At 29.6% G+C, this 13661-nt stretch overlaps 3 protein-coding genes across 4 annotated transcripts; 2 read left to right on the top strand and 1 right to left on the bottom strand.

Moving 5' to 3' along the window:
* Positions 699-2208, top strand: LOC109363568 (metallothionein-like protein 2). Its single transcript, XM_019609830.1, has 2 exons — positions 699-833; positions 1771-2208. The coding sequence occupies exons 1-2, from the start codon at positions 769-771 to the stop codon at positions 1931-1933; spliced, it is 228 nt and encodes a 75-aa protein (XP_019465375.1). The 5' UTR covers positions 699-768; the 3' UTR covers positions 1934-2208.
* On the top strand, positions 3304-6052 carry LOC109363561 (heavy metal-associated isoprenylated plant protein 4). Its single transcript, XM_019609823.1, has 6 exons — positions 3304-3546; positions 4237-4427; positions 4970-5057; positions 5163-5419; positions 5525-5606; positions 5948-6052. The coding sequence occupies exons 1-5, from the start codon at positions 3387-3389 to the stop codon at positions 5603-5605; spliced, it is 777 nt and encodes a 258-aa protein (XP_019465368.1). The 5' UTR covers positions 3304-3386; the 3' UTR covers position 5606; positions 5948-6052.
* Positions 8973-13178, bottom strand: LOC109363550 (chromo domain-containing protein LHP1-like). 2 transcript variants are annotated; one of them, XM_019609817.1, is made up of 7 exons: positions 12858-13178; positions 12660-12685; positions 11894-11980; positions 11394-11656; positions 10907-11357; positions 9314-9374; positions 8973-9227 (listed from the first exon to the last, which is right to left on the bottom strand). In XM_019609817.1, the coding sequence occupies exons 1-7, from the start codon at positions 13119-13121 to the stop codon at positions 9186-9188; spliced, it is 1194 nt and encodes a 397-aa protein (XP_019465362.1). In that variant the 5' UTR covers positions 13122-13178; the 3' UTR covers positions 8973-9185. The 2 variants fall into 2 exon arrangements, with proteins under 2 accessions (XP_019465362.1, XP_019465358.1); XM_019609813.1 differs by having other exon boundaries at positions 10907-11656.

Raw genomic sequence — 13661 nt, 5'->3', positions numbered from 1 at the left:
CACTATATCTCGTGTGGTGCCCATAAATCATTGTCATAATAATGATGGGTGGATAGGGAAGTAAATTGTGGAGAAGAAACAAAGAGGATCTCTTTTATATTATTAATTATTATCATTAGTCTATTGCTCAAATGTGAGACTCATTGGATTGGAAAGAAATTACATAAAAGTGTATTTTTTTTAAATAAAAATATAATAAATGCGAGTTAAATAAAATATGGTATATATATTGTGGAAACAAATCCAAATAATATACAAATTAATGTATCTTTATTATTTTTTGTTACAAAATGTTTCAACAATTCTAAAGAAATATTATTCAAATCGCTCTTATACTATATAGTAACTAACCAAAAATAATAATAAAATATATTGACTCATATATTATTTAGATTTGTTACCACAATATACCATATTTTGTTTAACTAATTACATCTATCATATTTTTTATTTAAAATATTACACTTATTTTTATGCATGGGTGATCAACGTAATGAAAATAAAAAAATCAGGGGGTTTGTGTATGAGGAAAAAACTTCTATCCTTACCACTAAAATAAAAAGGAAAATTTCTTTCTTTAAGAGGATCTTGTTCCATATATCCACCAAAATGAATGGATGAAAATGATCTGAAAATATTAAAATAAGGAATAAGATAAACTCTCTCTCTCTCCCCCTTCAACCTCATTATAAATAGTAGTTACCACCTTCCATTGAAATTCATATATTCCTTTGAAAGATAAAAAACAACTTTGTTTTGTTCTGAAAAATGTCTGGTTGTGGTACCAATAACTGTGCCTGTGGAAGCAGTTGCAAGTGTGGTAGTGGATGCAAGTAAGAAACACTTTTTCTTTCTCTTTCTTTTTTCTTCACAAAAGGGTTGTTTTTTTTTCTGGAATGTATTGTTCTGAGTGTTTTGATTGGATTTTTGAGTACCCTTTTGGATGAATTTTCAGAATTTTATGGTCCTTTGATTTTCTATATGGGTTTTTAAACTTGGGATTTTTCTAGTGTTTATGTCTTTTTATTTAAGTTTAATGGTAAAAAATTTGTAAGTATCTTGATTGGATTGATGTTTGATGAGTTCAACTACTCTCCGACTTTTCAAGAGATGGATCTATATCTAGAAAGTAGGGTTTTGAATTGTAGTGTGTGATCATAGTTTTGAGAGCTTTTGGAATAGCATTGCATTTTCCAGCAATCATAATTTAGAACACTGTTTTATAGTATAGCTATCCAAACAAATTGAAGTCAATTTTTTTTATATTGGGAAGTAATTGTATATATTGGGAAGTAATTGTATGTCTCTTTCTCTTTCTCTGAGGCATGGTTTAAACAGTTGTTGTTTTATTCTTCTCATTATCAATTGGTTTTGAGATTGAATCATAACATGGTATTAGAGTCAAAGTCCGACTTCTTTCGGTTGTCATAAGCTAAAAGATATCCTCTAGTCATCAGTCAAATGTAACCCTCCGATAAACTTTTATGAATGGGGCATGTTGGGAAGTAAATCACACGTCATTTCCCTCATTCTCATGTGCATAATTTAAATATTCATTATCTTACTCCTTTCATTGCTAATTAGTTTTGAGACGAACTTATTTTTTAAACAATTAGACAAATTCTTTTACTTCACCTCCTAATTTGGAATCTCTCAATGAAAATACTCTACTTTTATCCTTGTTCTCTAGACTATACTTTTTCCTCTACATATTTTCAACCATGTGTTATGTCTATGCTGATCAATGTGTTGATTTTTCTTGTGCTATAGCTGTGGCACCAAGTACTCAGAAATGACAACATCAGAAACTTTGGTTATGGGAATTGCACCTATGAAGACTCAATTTGATGATTCTGAAATGGGTTTTGAAGCTGAGAATGGTGGTTGCAAGTGTGGATCAAACTGCACTTGTGACCCTTGCAACTGCAAATGAAGTGCAACATAAAAAACTTTAATAATATATGAATGTATGTGTTCATATATCATGGTTCACATTTATATGAAGTCTATGTTTGTGTTTGGTTTTTACCCTTTTCTTGTTTTTTGAATAAGAAAGGTTATGAAACACCTTTAGTAAATTCAAATGTTCTAGCTTTCTAGGATTTGGAATTGATGTAGGTGTTTCTTAGCTTTTAAGCTATGGTTCATTTGTTCTGTGTTTGGTTGTTATGGAAGTTTAGTTAATTTGAACCATATCTCTGCTCTTAATGGAATACTACCATATCTTTTCATGTCACATGTCTAATTATGCCATGAATCTCATTCTAGTCTTGCCTTGTTAGCAAAAAAATCACACAAGGACTAACATGGACCAAAATGAGAAAAGAAAAAGATGAAGGGCCAAATTGAGAAAAAGATAACTTAAGAGACTAAAAATTTATTTCTACCTACAAAATAATAAAGAAATAAAAACAAACATATTTATTGAAAATCAATTTTAGGAAGTAGAAATAAAAGAAAACATATCCTAAAACCAAACAACTCTTAATAGTCCCATTAAAATTAGAAAACATTGATTGTCCTACTTCCTATGTCAAAGGCATGTGTTTGGTTAAAGATATTAATGAAAAAACATTATAATATATATTTTAATATATTACAAGCTTTTAGCACACCAACCATCACAGGAAAATATGATGTTTTCTCACTTTTTAGTATGAGATTTGTCTCCCCTCCTTCTTACCTATTATATTCCTAATAAGTTATTTAAAAAAAAACCCAATCATTTCTTTTACAAAGTACTATATATACACTATTAGTGTAAAAATTTATACACAACCAATATATATTCATCATTCATTTATATTACTTTTTTTAAAGAGTCAATATAATAAAAAATGAATGGTGAATAATTGGCTGACAGGATATAAAACCCTTACATAATGTCAATGAATATATTTGTTTCTGATATTATTAATCAAATAGAGAAACCATACATGACAATTAAACAATCTCATGTATCATTTTCTCAAGCATTACATTCTTAAGAATGTGTCGAAAAGAACATTCTTATATAGAAAACCAACTTAGGGGAAATTCTGGTGACTTGTTTTTAAACACCATGAATTCAATAAATATCATTATGTAATATTTTTTTCTTAGTTATTTCCCTAATTTACTACGTATATAAAAGTGTTTATTACCCTTAATTAGGTATCCATTGTCCATTTATGTAAAATATGTACAAGACTTAGTCGTTTGGGTAAGTAAATTTCAAGAAGTTGGTGAACTACTATTAGTTGAACCAACAAAGAAACTTGAGATTCTAAAATTCTAAAGCAACTTCGTTTATATAGTAATGGTGATGCCAATATCTTGATCCATTTTTTGTCATAGTTGTTGCCATTTTAACTAAGCATTCCTTTTTTTTTCACAATAGGGAATTAATGGGAGAAGGTAAAGAAGAAAAGAAAGATGAGAAGGGGAAAGATAAAATTGAAGAAAAGAACAAAGAAGAAGGTGAAGTGATCAATGCTATTTACAAAGTTAACCTACATTGTCAAGAATGTGGGAGCAAGATCAAGAAGCATCTCATGCGTAGCCAAGGTATATATGTGTGAAATTCTTTTAGAGAAAAAACGTATTTATCAGTTTTATACATTATCACTATTACTGTTCATCGACCATTCATGTTTTATCATAATTGACTTTTCAAAAAAGTATATAAATGAATTATAGATAATGCATTGATTGTGTATAAATCTTTACATTAACAATGCATATATGTTACACTCTTTTCTAATTCACCTTTTTACTATGCTTCTTTAAATTCATGGTTTTAATTATATTTATGTACCCAGCCAGACATTGATCTTAAGACGGTTTTATGTTTACTATACATAAAAATATGATTTTAGGTTTAATTACTTTGTTGATCCTCAACATTTTTTGGAAAATTCAAATAGCTAACTAAGTTTAATTAGATCTTTAAACTTATGAAAATTTGTAATTAAATCCCTAGTAGACATCTCCTTATAGTTCACTCAGTTTAGGAACTCACATGTGCATAATAAAATGAGTCATTTATGAACATAATAATAATGGAAATGTGTGTGAGGGATTAAATTACAAATAAATTTCATAAGTTCATATATTCAATTAAAAACTTGTTAATATGGAGACCTATTTGAATTTCAGTTAAAAAAGTTCATGGGCCAATAGAATAATAATTAAATATTAAATCTAAGCATTTATAAATAGAACTAATAGTTTTATGTCATGATGATTTCTAAACAGGAGTTCAGAATGTGGATATAGATATTGAGAAAGGAGAAATTAAAGCAAAAGGGAAATTAGATCCTTTGAAAATATTGAAGCTTATAGAGAAGAAGAGCAATAAGAAAAAAGTTGAATTAATATCACCAAAAGTGAAGCCTAAAGAGACTATTACTACTACTACGAATAATAAAACAAAGGAAATGAAAGATGTAAGTTATCATCTCTCTCATTTTATATACATCATTCTTTCCTTTTAAGATAAATAAATGCAAACTATACTCATATTTTCCATTTCATATGCCACATTATGTGTTAAGTTCAAAAAAATATTTTCATTTTATTTATCAATTAAATTTAATGTATTTTATCCAATAATAAGATAATTGGCCTATGGTGTGACACAAGAAGTGCTACAACATATTTGATCCTAAAATATTCATATATTTATTTAAATCTCTAATTGTTCGAACTTCCTCTAGTCATGCAAAATTACTTGAATAATTAGATGTATCCAATTTGAAGTATGGGTTTATTTCAATTTTTCATTTTGTCACATTAGGTATCTAGTTTATGTAAGAATTAGGGATAGCTATTCAAGCAAGGTAATTTTAAATATTTAAGTAAACGTTAGCTAAATCTTATCAACTAAAAAAAGTTAGTTAAATAAACTTATATGATTATATTTGTAATGAATTTTTAATTATATTTTGGATTATGAATGGCAACTAAACTTTTGATGTGTGATTTGAAGCCAATTATACGCAATATCTCTATGAAGGTTCATATGCATTGTGATAAATGTGAAGCTGACCTAAAACAAAAGTTAATGAAGCACAAAGGTAAGTCAATAACTATATAAGTAGTGTTAGATTTATATTTATGTAATATTTTAATTTTTTTTCATCTAAGATAAGCTTATTTTAAGTTTGATTTACAAAATGTAGGTATTTTCGAGGTAAAAACAAACATGAAAACTCAAAATTTAATGGTTAATGGTACCATTGAAGTGGAGAAATTGTTGTCATTTATGAGGAAAAAAGTGCATAAAAATGCAGAAGTTATCTATATAAAGGAAGAGAAAAAGGAGGAAAAAAAAGAAAAGGGTAAAGAAGAAGGAAAGAAAAAAGATGATAACAAGGGTGGAGAATCAACAAAAGAGAAAGAAGAAAAGTCTAGTGAAACAAGCAAGGAAAAAGAAGAAGGAAAATCTAGTGAAACAAGCAAGGAAAAAGAAGAAGGAAAATCTAGTGAAAAAACAAAGGAAAAAGAAGAAGGAAAATCTAGTGAAAAAACCAAGGAAAAAGAAAATGTTCCTTATATAATTCACTATGTTTATGCTCCACAGATTTTCAGTGATGAGAATCCCAATTCTTGTTCTATTTTATAGTATGGGAAAAGTGCATCTAACCTCCATAAAGTTTATGATTTTTGTAAGAATGTATTATAAACTATTTTTTCTAATTAACTCTTAAAGTTAACTCTTAAAGTCATGTATAAAGATAAAGTTAGATTACTAAAATTACATAATAATGATATCACAGCTGAAAATAAAAAATAAAATGCACGATTAAAAATTTTCCATTGTTAGTAATTTAAAATCATCTTTATGTAATGATCAATTTCACTAATAGATAAAATGTAAAGTTAATTAGGAAAAAATAATAATTCATGATAATTAAATGCAAGATACATAAAATTTAAGGGTTTTTTTGGACTCTTATCTTATAGTTTTAGTGAACTTGAGTAAATTATTGCATGCATGATTTCATATACATTATATTTGAGATTTTAATTTCATATTAATGTTGAATTTATTCTGCTTCATATATCATGTAGTAGATATTTAATAATGTACGGTTAATAGCAAGTACTAACTATTAGCATTACTACGTAGATGGTGGTTTTAGAGTTTAGACTACTAAATTTAAGAGGAAAAAATGATAGATTTTTCTCTTACAAAATCCATGTAATCTATTTATAAGTGCAATGCTTCATTACACTAAAATGGAACTGGATATTCATCAAATTTCATAATAATTATACCTTGGATAATTTACAAATTTATCCCAAGAATTTTCCTTAAAGTCTACTTAAATTATATGATCAAATGATTTTAATCTTTATATCACTATACTATACTTATATATTGTTGATATAATTAGGGAAAGTTACATCTAGACAATAATGATCATTATTATGCTGAAATAGTGAATAAATAATATTCAATATTCACCCTAAGCCACTCAAGCGGAATGTCCCTCATTTTAATTAAACCATCTTAGAATCATTATACAAATAAAGAATTTGTATATTATATCAAACATGCAATAGATATAATAACTTCATGCCAAATAAAGATCATATAACTATACCAATGAAATTAATTGAAGTACACAATATCTATAATTTATAATAAAACATTATGATGTCATTTGATTGATGTAGTCAATCTTATCTAATAGGGTAAAGATTTGATTGTTACTGTTGAAGAAATCGAAAGAAACTATAGTGAATGAGTGGAGAGTATCCATGTGGTGACATCAATTGTTCAGTAAAAACTGAAATATTTTCTAGAAAGGGTAAGCAATGATGCAATGATCCGATCGTCTAACTTATGACTTATATGTCATGAGTTTAAATTTTGGAAATGATTTATTCGCTTGAGGTAGTAAGACTGTTCACATTTACCCTCCTCGGACCTTACTGAGTGAAGCTTCGTCTCTTGGGCCGCACTTTTTAGTCTAAAATATTCATCCAAAAAATACATGCACCTAATACTTTATACAAGTGATAACCTTACTTATTATACACATATTTAATTTCAATATAATCAGTTAAACTCATCAATGAGCAATACTATCTAAATTATTACAATCAAACAGGTTTATAGCAACAAAGTCATTGTTAAAATATTCCATTTTGACCTCATGGTGAGAATTATTGTATTAAGAAGTAAAACTGTATAATATAATGTCAAAGGACTTAGATCTTAATGTGTCATCGATCCAAAGAAACTATCGAAAGGAAAACGAGTTATGATATTTTAATAAAACATTGATAATATAACTTAAAGTGTATACCTTACCTTAGAGGAAATAAAAAACCTCTATTCTATACTACCTTCAACTTTCCAAAAAATCATAATCATGAGCATGGGTTAAAGAGGTAAAAAAAGAACAATACTTTATTTATGGTCCCAACTCCCAAGTTCAAGAATTTATATTTTTTCTCCACAACACTTTACATATTAGAAACTTAACTTTTAAATTACAATCACACCCCTAAATTTTAATGAAATTATGTAAATTATCTCTCTATTTTTTACACTTACACAAACCTCCGAACTTATATACATACATCACATTAATTACATATGTAAAAAAGATAAGTGTAATTTTTTTAAAAAAGTGATAAAATTAAGTTAAACAATATATAATATAGTGTTAAATTCATGCATTGATAGTGTGAAGATGTATACGTAATCAACACATCTTCTACCATTTATTTGGATTATTTTTTAAAAAAGCCAATGATAATCGAAAATGAATGGTGGATGATGTAGTGATGGTGTAAAAAACTCTTACACTATCAATTAATACATTTTTTCTCTATAATATATTGTGAACACAAATCCAAATAGTATATCAAGTAATATGTCTTCATTATTTTTGGTTCGTTACAACATAATAAAAGATTGATTTAAACATTATATCCTTGGAATTATTGATGCATTTTGTAACGAACCAAAAATATTGAAGATACATTGACTCTTATACTATTTTGATTTGTTTCGACATTTTGTTTAACTTAATCGTCACTTTTTTGTTGTTGAAACATCACACTTATTTCTCAGAGATAATCAGTGTAATGTATATATATTCTAATATATAAAGTCAAAATATGATTAATGGACAAATATATAATTGAACATGTGTAATTTCTATATTCCAATTTTGTCATTTACTATATCAAATGTATTTATGTTTGTCTTTGTAACATAAAGTTGCAAATAATTTCTCTTTACTATTTCAATTGTTTTTATGTTTGTCTTTGTAACATAGAAGTCACAAATAATTTTGTAACTTACAAGTTGCTAATAATTTTGCAATAACTGAATTAAACACAGTCGTAAAATATCAAACCACCATGTAATTTTTAATAATCTCACAATCCATTTTCATATTTTTATTAAAAAAATTATAATATTATGTTATATATAAAAATTAAATATTTAATAATAAAAAATAAGAATGTGGGTCATATGTATAATGTGAATGGTATAGTATAAAAAATAGATTGATGATTTGTATATTTTACTAAAACTCTATGGAAATGACGATATAATTTACTCTATAAACTTCAAATTTTTTATGGGTAAAAGATTAAACTTTGAATCAAATTGAAGAATACTTGCAAGATGGTCATATTATAAATTATTAGGTTGAAAGAGGTTTGTAAGCTTTTTTTCCATCCATTTATCATAGTACTCATTGTAAAATCAACTTATTTTTTCTACTAAACATGTGAATAATGCCAAAACATGCAAAACAAGAGTAGAACCTCTAACTAGTACCGCAGAGTCCAATACTAAAATATAAAGAAAAAGAAAAATTTCTTGATTTTTAATTTTTTATTGAAAAAATAACTTAAAATCGTGTCCATTGAAAATTATCTTTTCTCACGTGCCACAATCCTCATCCAGTGCTCGAGAGGATCTAAAATCAAAGCCAAACCAACCATCAATATTCAAAATATGCTAAGAAATTAAAACCTGACATTAATCCAAAACAGTATTTTTGTTCTTGACTAATCTTCACAAATGCATCATCACAGTATGTAGCAAATCTAATAGTTATATAGTAATCATATACCTAAATATCACTAAAAGTTCACTATTTGCTGCATCTATAAAACTACCAACACATTCAGATCTAACTACAAACAACCTTAAATACTCTGTTCAGTCATCAAGGATTGTATCGGATACGCTGCTCGTAGTATTGGATCAGCTGGAACATACGAAAAAAACATTAGCTTCCGGTCGAGTTGATGACAAAATAAACAAACAACATAAAATTAAAATATCGTAGATTACCAGTTGAGGATAGTGTGACTTGAGATATCTGTTGTCGACAATCACTTCGGTTCCGTCTGACCTATAAAGTTAACCAAATAAGCTATAAGCGAAGGAGGATGATGTATGATTCTTAAATAATCCAGTTCAGTCCATAAAAGAGAGTCGGATTCAAATCTAAGAACTAAAATACATTATGAAAATGAAATCTTAGGATTTCATGGAATCAAGTTATATAATCCAAAAACAAACAGTTATGCAGGCACAACATTTGTTCAATGTCATGACCAAACTTCTCAAATATCATAGGCCTATTTATATATGTGCATATAATGAACCATGGGTCTAATGCAAAATGCAAAAAGTACTTAAGTTTAGTTACTTCAATGACAAATTCAGATGTAAGACATTCATTTTAAAATGGAAAACATTTTTCGTAATTCACACATATCCGCTCTAGACTACAAATTGAAAGGCTCGCAATATATACTATGGGTCTGTTTGTGAGTTGAGTTTTGGAGAGAAAAGAAGGAAAATGAAGGCTTTGGAGTCATCTCGCCAGTGTATTTCGTGACTCCCAATCCTTCCATTTCCATTTCTTCCCCTCCGAAACTCAACTCGCAAACAGACCCTAAGAAAATTGCGAGACTAGTTGTCAAAAATAGGTCACCTCCACAACATCTTACATCCATTAAACATATAAAACCTGCATCTTTAGCAAAATAATAGTATAGGTTTAACCAATAATATTGATAAATAACATAAATGAAATTGATCTAAGCAATGAATGTTTTGATAGAGGGATACAATGAATTTCCAATAAACTTCTAAAATGCAAGGTAAAAAAATTAAGATGAAGTTAAAACTATTGTGGGGACCCATAGTTGGATTACACAAGATCCTCTTGCACATAGAAAGCGCGACGCTAGAGAAAGATTGTGAGGACATGTGAGATAACATTTTTCACGACAACGGGGGACAGGATAACATTCCAAAACCAATAGATGTAAAAGTCAAGTTGAAAACATGGTTGTTGAACTTTGAAACCTTGTCCTATTACCTTTAGCATTGGAATTTGGAATAACCGATCATAGATGCAAGAGCCAATGGCTTAATGCATACTTTTTATAAATGATGTAATTAAGTAGGAGAGTTGCGAGAAGGGAAAATGCGAAACCAGAGTTGTGGAGACAAGCTCTGGAATCAGATGATTTTCGGTTGAAAAGTAAAATGTAGCATAAGAAAAGCGAGTTCAAGAAGATGTACAGTAGCACTAGCTCAGAAGGAAACTTTGCGGATTATATCATATCACAAGTTGTACAGGTCAAGTACCATCAACCTATCAAAGTGGTGGAGATTGAAGTAGATATAATTATATAAAATGGAAATGGCAGAGATTGAAGCGGATATAATCATATAAATAGCAGATTGATCGAACTTTGTCTCTCCAAAATGTGAGAATAAAAGGCAAAGCAAAGCACGGGAAAAACCTTAAAGCTAAACATGAGTAAAAATCAATTTATTTTGGCCAGCATATTATGAAACTAATGCAGATGTAAACTTTTAGTCGAAGGTAAAACAACGAAATTCAGAGTTCTAAGATGGGTAACTAACCTCAAGGCCATAAAGGTCACACAAAGGTTTTCGGCAGATGCTGTAGGTGAACAGCCTAGTGGCCTTAAAATCTTAATAATATTGCAAAGAGGTTGAACGGGAACCGTCTTCTTTTTACTGTTGTTACCCTCATGATCAGCAGTCCCTGTTCGTGCTGGTTCGAATGTACTGGCGGATGTGCCAATTGGTTTTTCTGCTGTAACAGGGTCACCAGCATGTGAATCTTCCTTCAACTTCTTTGCGGAACAAGATTTCTTCCTTCTAACTCCTCTGGACTGGTCACTTTGAACTTGTTCCACAGAAACACCCTTTGATTGACCATCAATTTGATCACTGTCTGCAGCAACCTTACCTTCTTGACACTGTACGACGGGCTTGTCTGCACCATGCCCGTTGGTCGTGGCTGCTTTAAGCTCACTGAGCTTAGGATCGTAGTCACTTTCGTCATTGCCTTTAGAAAGTTCTGTAAGATTTGAAGACCCGCTACCATTACAAACTTTCGCTTTCCCAATACTGCTGCCGTCATCTTTGTTTTCCGATACATCAGCAAAAAGCACAGGTTGAGGAAAAGCACAATGATCGGTAAGATTAAGATCATTCAGAGGAGCAGATGGTGTATGGTTGTCAGCTGTAGTATCGGTAACACATCTAAGGCTATAAGGAGTATTAGAACGCTCCTGCCTCTTCTTCAGTTGGGCATTATGAAACACATTCGTTTGTCTACGCTTACGCTGTTTCCCTGATCCCGAGCTTCAAAATCACGGAGAAACAAATATTTGTAAACAGAAAAGTTAGACAAAGTTGTCATTAAGTGAAACCAATTTCTGCTCTTACAATGTTAGACCTATCCTTATTAGCTGCCAATTTTCAATCATAGCAAACACAAACAAACGCAAAACATAATTGGAACATGCCTTTCATCGTTAGTCATAATTTAACAGAATCTAAAGAAAATTGTCAATGTTAAATGGAAGAAAAAACGAATACCTCTGCTCAAAAGCCTCGATGATGTCAGGGACATTAGAGAGATTTTCCGGAGGCTCCCAAGTGTTTGCTGACTCCGGCCATCCCAGCCTTAAGCAACAAGTAAATAAGTAAGAAAAATTATAAAACTAGGATTCTGTTAACACCAACCCTTATGGCTGAGGATAAGGATCAAAAGCGGAAAGCTTTGAAAGTATTCATTGAATTTTGTATATCCAATGTAATAAATGTTTTCTTTCTCAATAAAAAATGTTCAACTTTTAATCCTTACCCTCTTGACAAAATCCATAAAAATAAAACCACAATTGATCCTCAGATGGACCTGTCGGCTATCGGCATTTGACACTCTCAAAGATCTATTCACACTCACCTTTGACGAATAATAATTTTGTAGAAAAATTAAAATCGTGTGGAGTGTGGATACGCAATTTGGAGCGCCACTAGCCTAACCCTTGGCATGCAACCACAGTTACGGCCACAATATTGTAGTTATGATCCTGACCAAAATTACCGCATGCAGTTGCATCAACCACATCTACCCCATATTTTTTCGCAATTATGGTAAATAAAAAAAACCACAACCAATATTTAAAACCATGTTCTCGCCTTCTCCGTATTATCATAATCCAGACTAGTGATTCAAATTGTAGACCACATCATGTAATGTGGCCGCAATCATAGTGACCATAGTCACGACCACGATCGCAATCACAATTTAAAACACTGATCTAGACAAACAATAAAAAAAAAGGAACAAAGGGGCACTTACCATTTCACAAGGTACTGAACCTGACCCTGTATTTGCAACATTTGAAGATCAATCAAAAAAACACAGAAAAAATTAGCCAGGCTAGAAAAAAACCAATCTTCTGAATGATTTGACAAAAACCAATCTTCAAGAGTGAAAATTAACAAAACAAGAAGAAAAAAGAAACAAACTTTAGAGAAAATCAAGTAGTGTTTTTACCTTTCTAACCCTCTTGCGCCGAATTGATTGAACTGGGAACATTAGAGAATCATCAGAAACAGGACCAGGACCCTTTCCATTTCCAACTAAATCATCATCATCATCACCATCTTCTTCTTCTTCTTCAGAATTCTTCACATGTTCTTCATCTTCTTTCTCTTTCTCCATCTGGGTATTCTCTTTTTCAAGAAATTCATCATCTACTGCAACAGGAACATTTTTATTTGCTTCTAACATCATCTTCCTTATCTCAAAATCCTCCATTGCAGACAAAAAATCAAGCTTTTTTGTTGGAAAGAGTGATAGTGTGAGGTTTGTTAATTACAACCCTCTTATATATACACAACCAAAAAAATACACAACCAACAAGAACACAAAAAGGTTGTGTTATTAATAAATAGAGAAAATGTATATCATCCATTTTTCTTTTAATTATTATTGACTCTTTAAAATAAAAATATATATAAATGAAAGATGAATGATATACTAAAATTACTGTTATTTTTATTCATGATATACTAATCATATATACATTCATATTAACATAAGCAATAAGAAGTCAAAAATCAGATTCGTGAAAATGACATTTGTTAAAAAGGTTTGTTGGTCATACACGACTAAAAGATTAGTCTGTACTCATATTTAATGTGATAATATCACTAATAATACCAAAAAAGAGGAGATAAGGAAATAAAAGGGAAAACAAAAATCTTAAGAACTTAGTAAACTTAAAAATGAAAATAAAATATCTATAAGGGAAATAAATAAAATTTAGAGCAATATTTTATGAGAAAATAAATATTC

The sequence above is a fragment of the Lupinus angustifolius genome, chromosome LG01, assembly GCF_001865875.1.
Source record: "Lupinus angustifolius cultivar Tanjil chromosome LG01, LupAngTanjil_v1.0, whole genome shotgun sequence".
Taxonomy (NCBI): Eukaryota; Viridiplantae; Streptophyta; class Magnoliopsida; order Fabales; family Fabaceae; genus Lupinus; species Lupinus angustifolius.
The sequence above is the reverse complement of the archived record's forward strand: the minus strand, read 5'-3'. Positions and strand labels throughout refer to the sequence as shown.

Bases quoted from the DNA above. Each gene is read 5' to 3' on its own strand.
- LOC109363568 (XM_019609830.1), top strand. From the start codon at position 769: ATGTCTGGTTGTGGTACCAATAACTGTGCCTGTGGAAGCAGTTGCAAG. The intron at 834-1,770 runs GTAAGAAACACT...CTTGTGCTATAG, and splicing joins AAGTGTGGTAGTGGATGCAA to CTGTGGCACCAAGTACTCAG.
- LOC109363550 (XM_019609813.1), bottom strand. From the start codon at position 13,121: ATGGAGGATTTTGAGATAAGGAAGATGATGTTAGAAGCAAATAAAAAT. The intron at 11,657-11,893 runs GTATTCGTTTTT...GTGATTTTGAAG, and splicing joins ATCGAGGCTTTTGAGCAGAG to CTCGGGATCAGGGAAACAGC. The intron at 9,228-9,313 runs GTAATCTACGAT...CGTATGTTCCAG, and splicing joins AGTCACACTATCCTCAACTG to CTGATCCAATACTACGAGCA.
- LOC109363561 (XM_019609823.1), top strand. From the start codon at position 3,387: ATGGGAGAAGGTAAAGAAGAAAAGAAAGATGAGAAGGGGAAAGATAAA. The intron at 5,058-5,162 runs GTAAGTCAATAA...TACAAAATGTAG, and splicing joins AAAGTTAATGAAGCACAAAG to GTATTTTCGAGGTAAAAACA. The intron at 5,420-5,524 runs GGAAAATCTAGT...AAGGAAAAAGAA, and splicing joins CAAGCAAGGAAAAAGAAGAA to AATGTTCCTTATATAATTCA.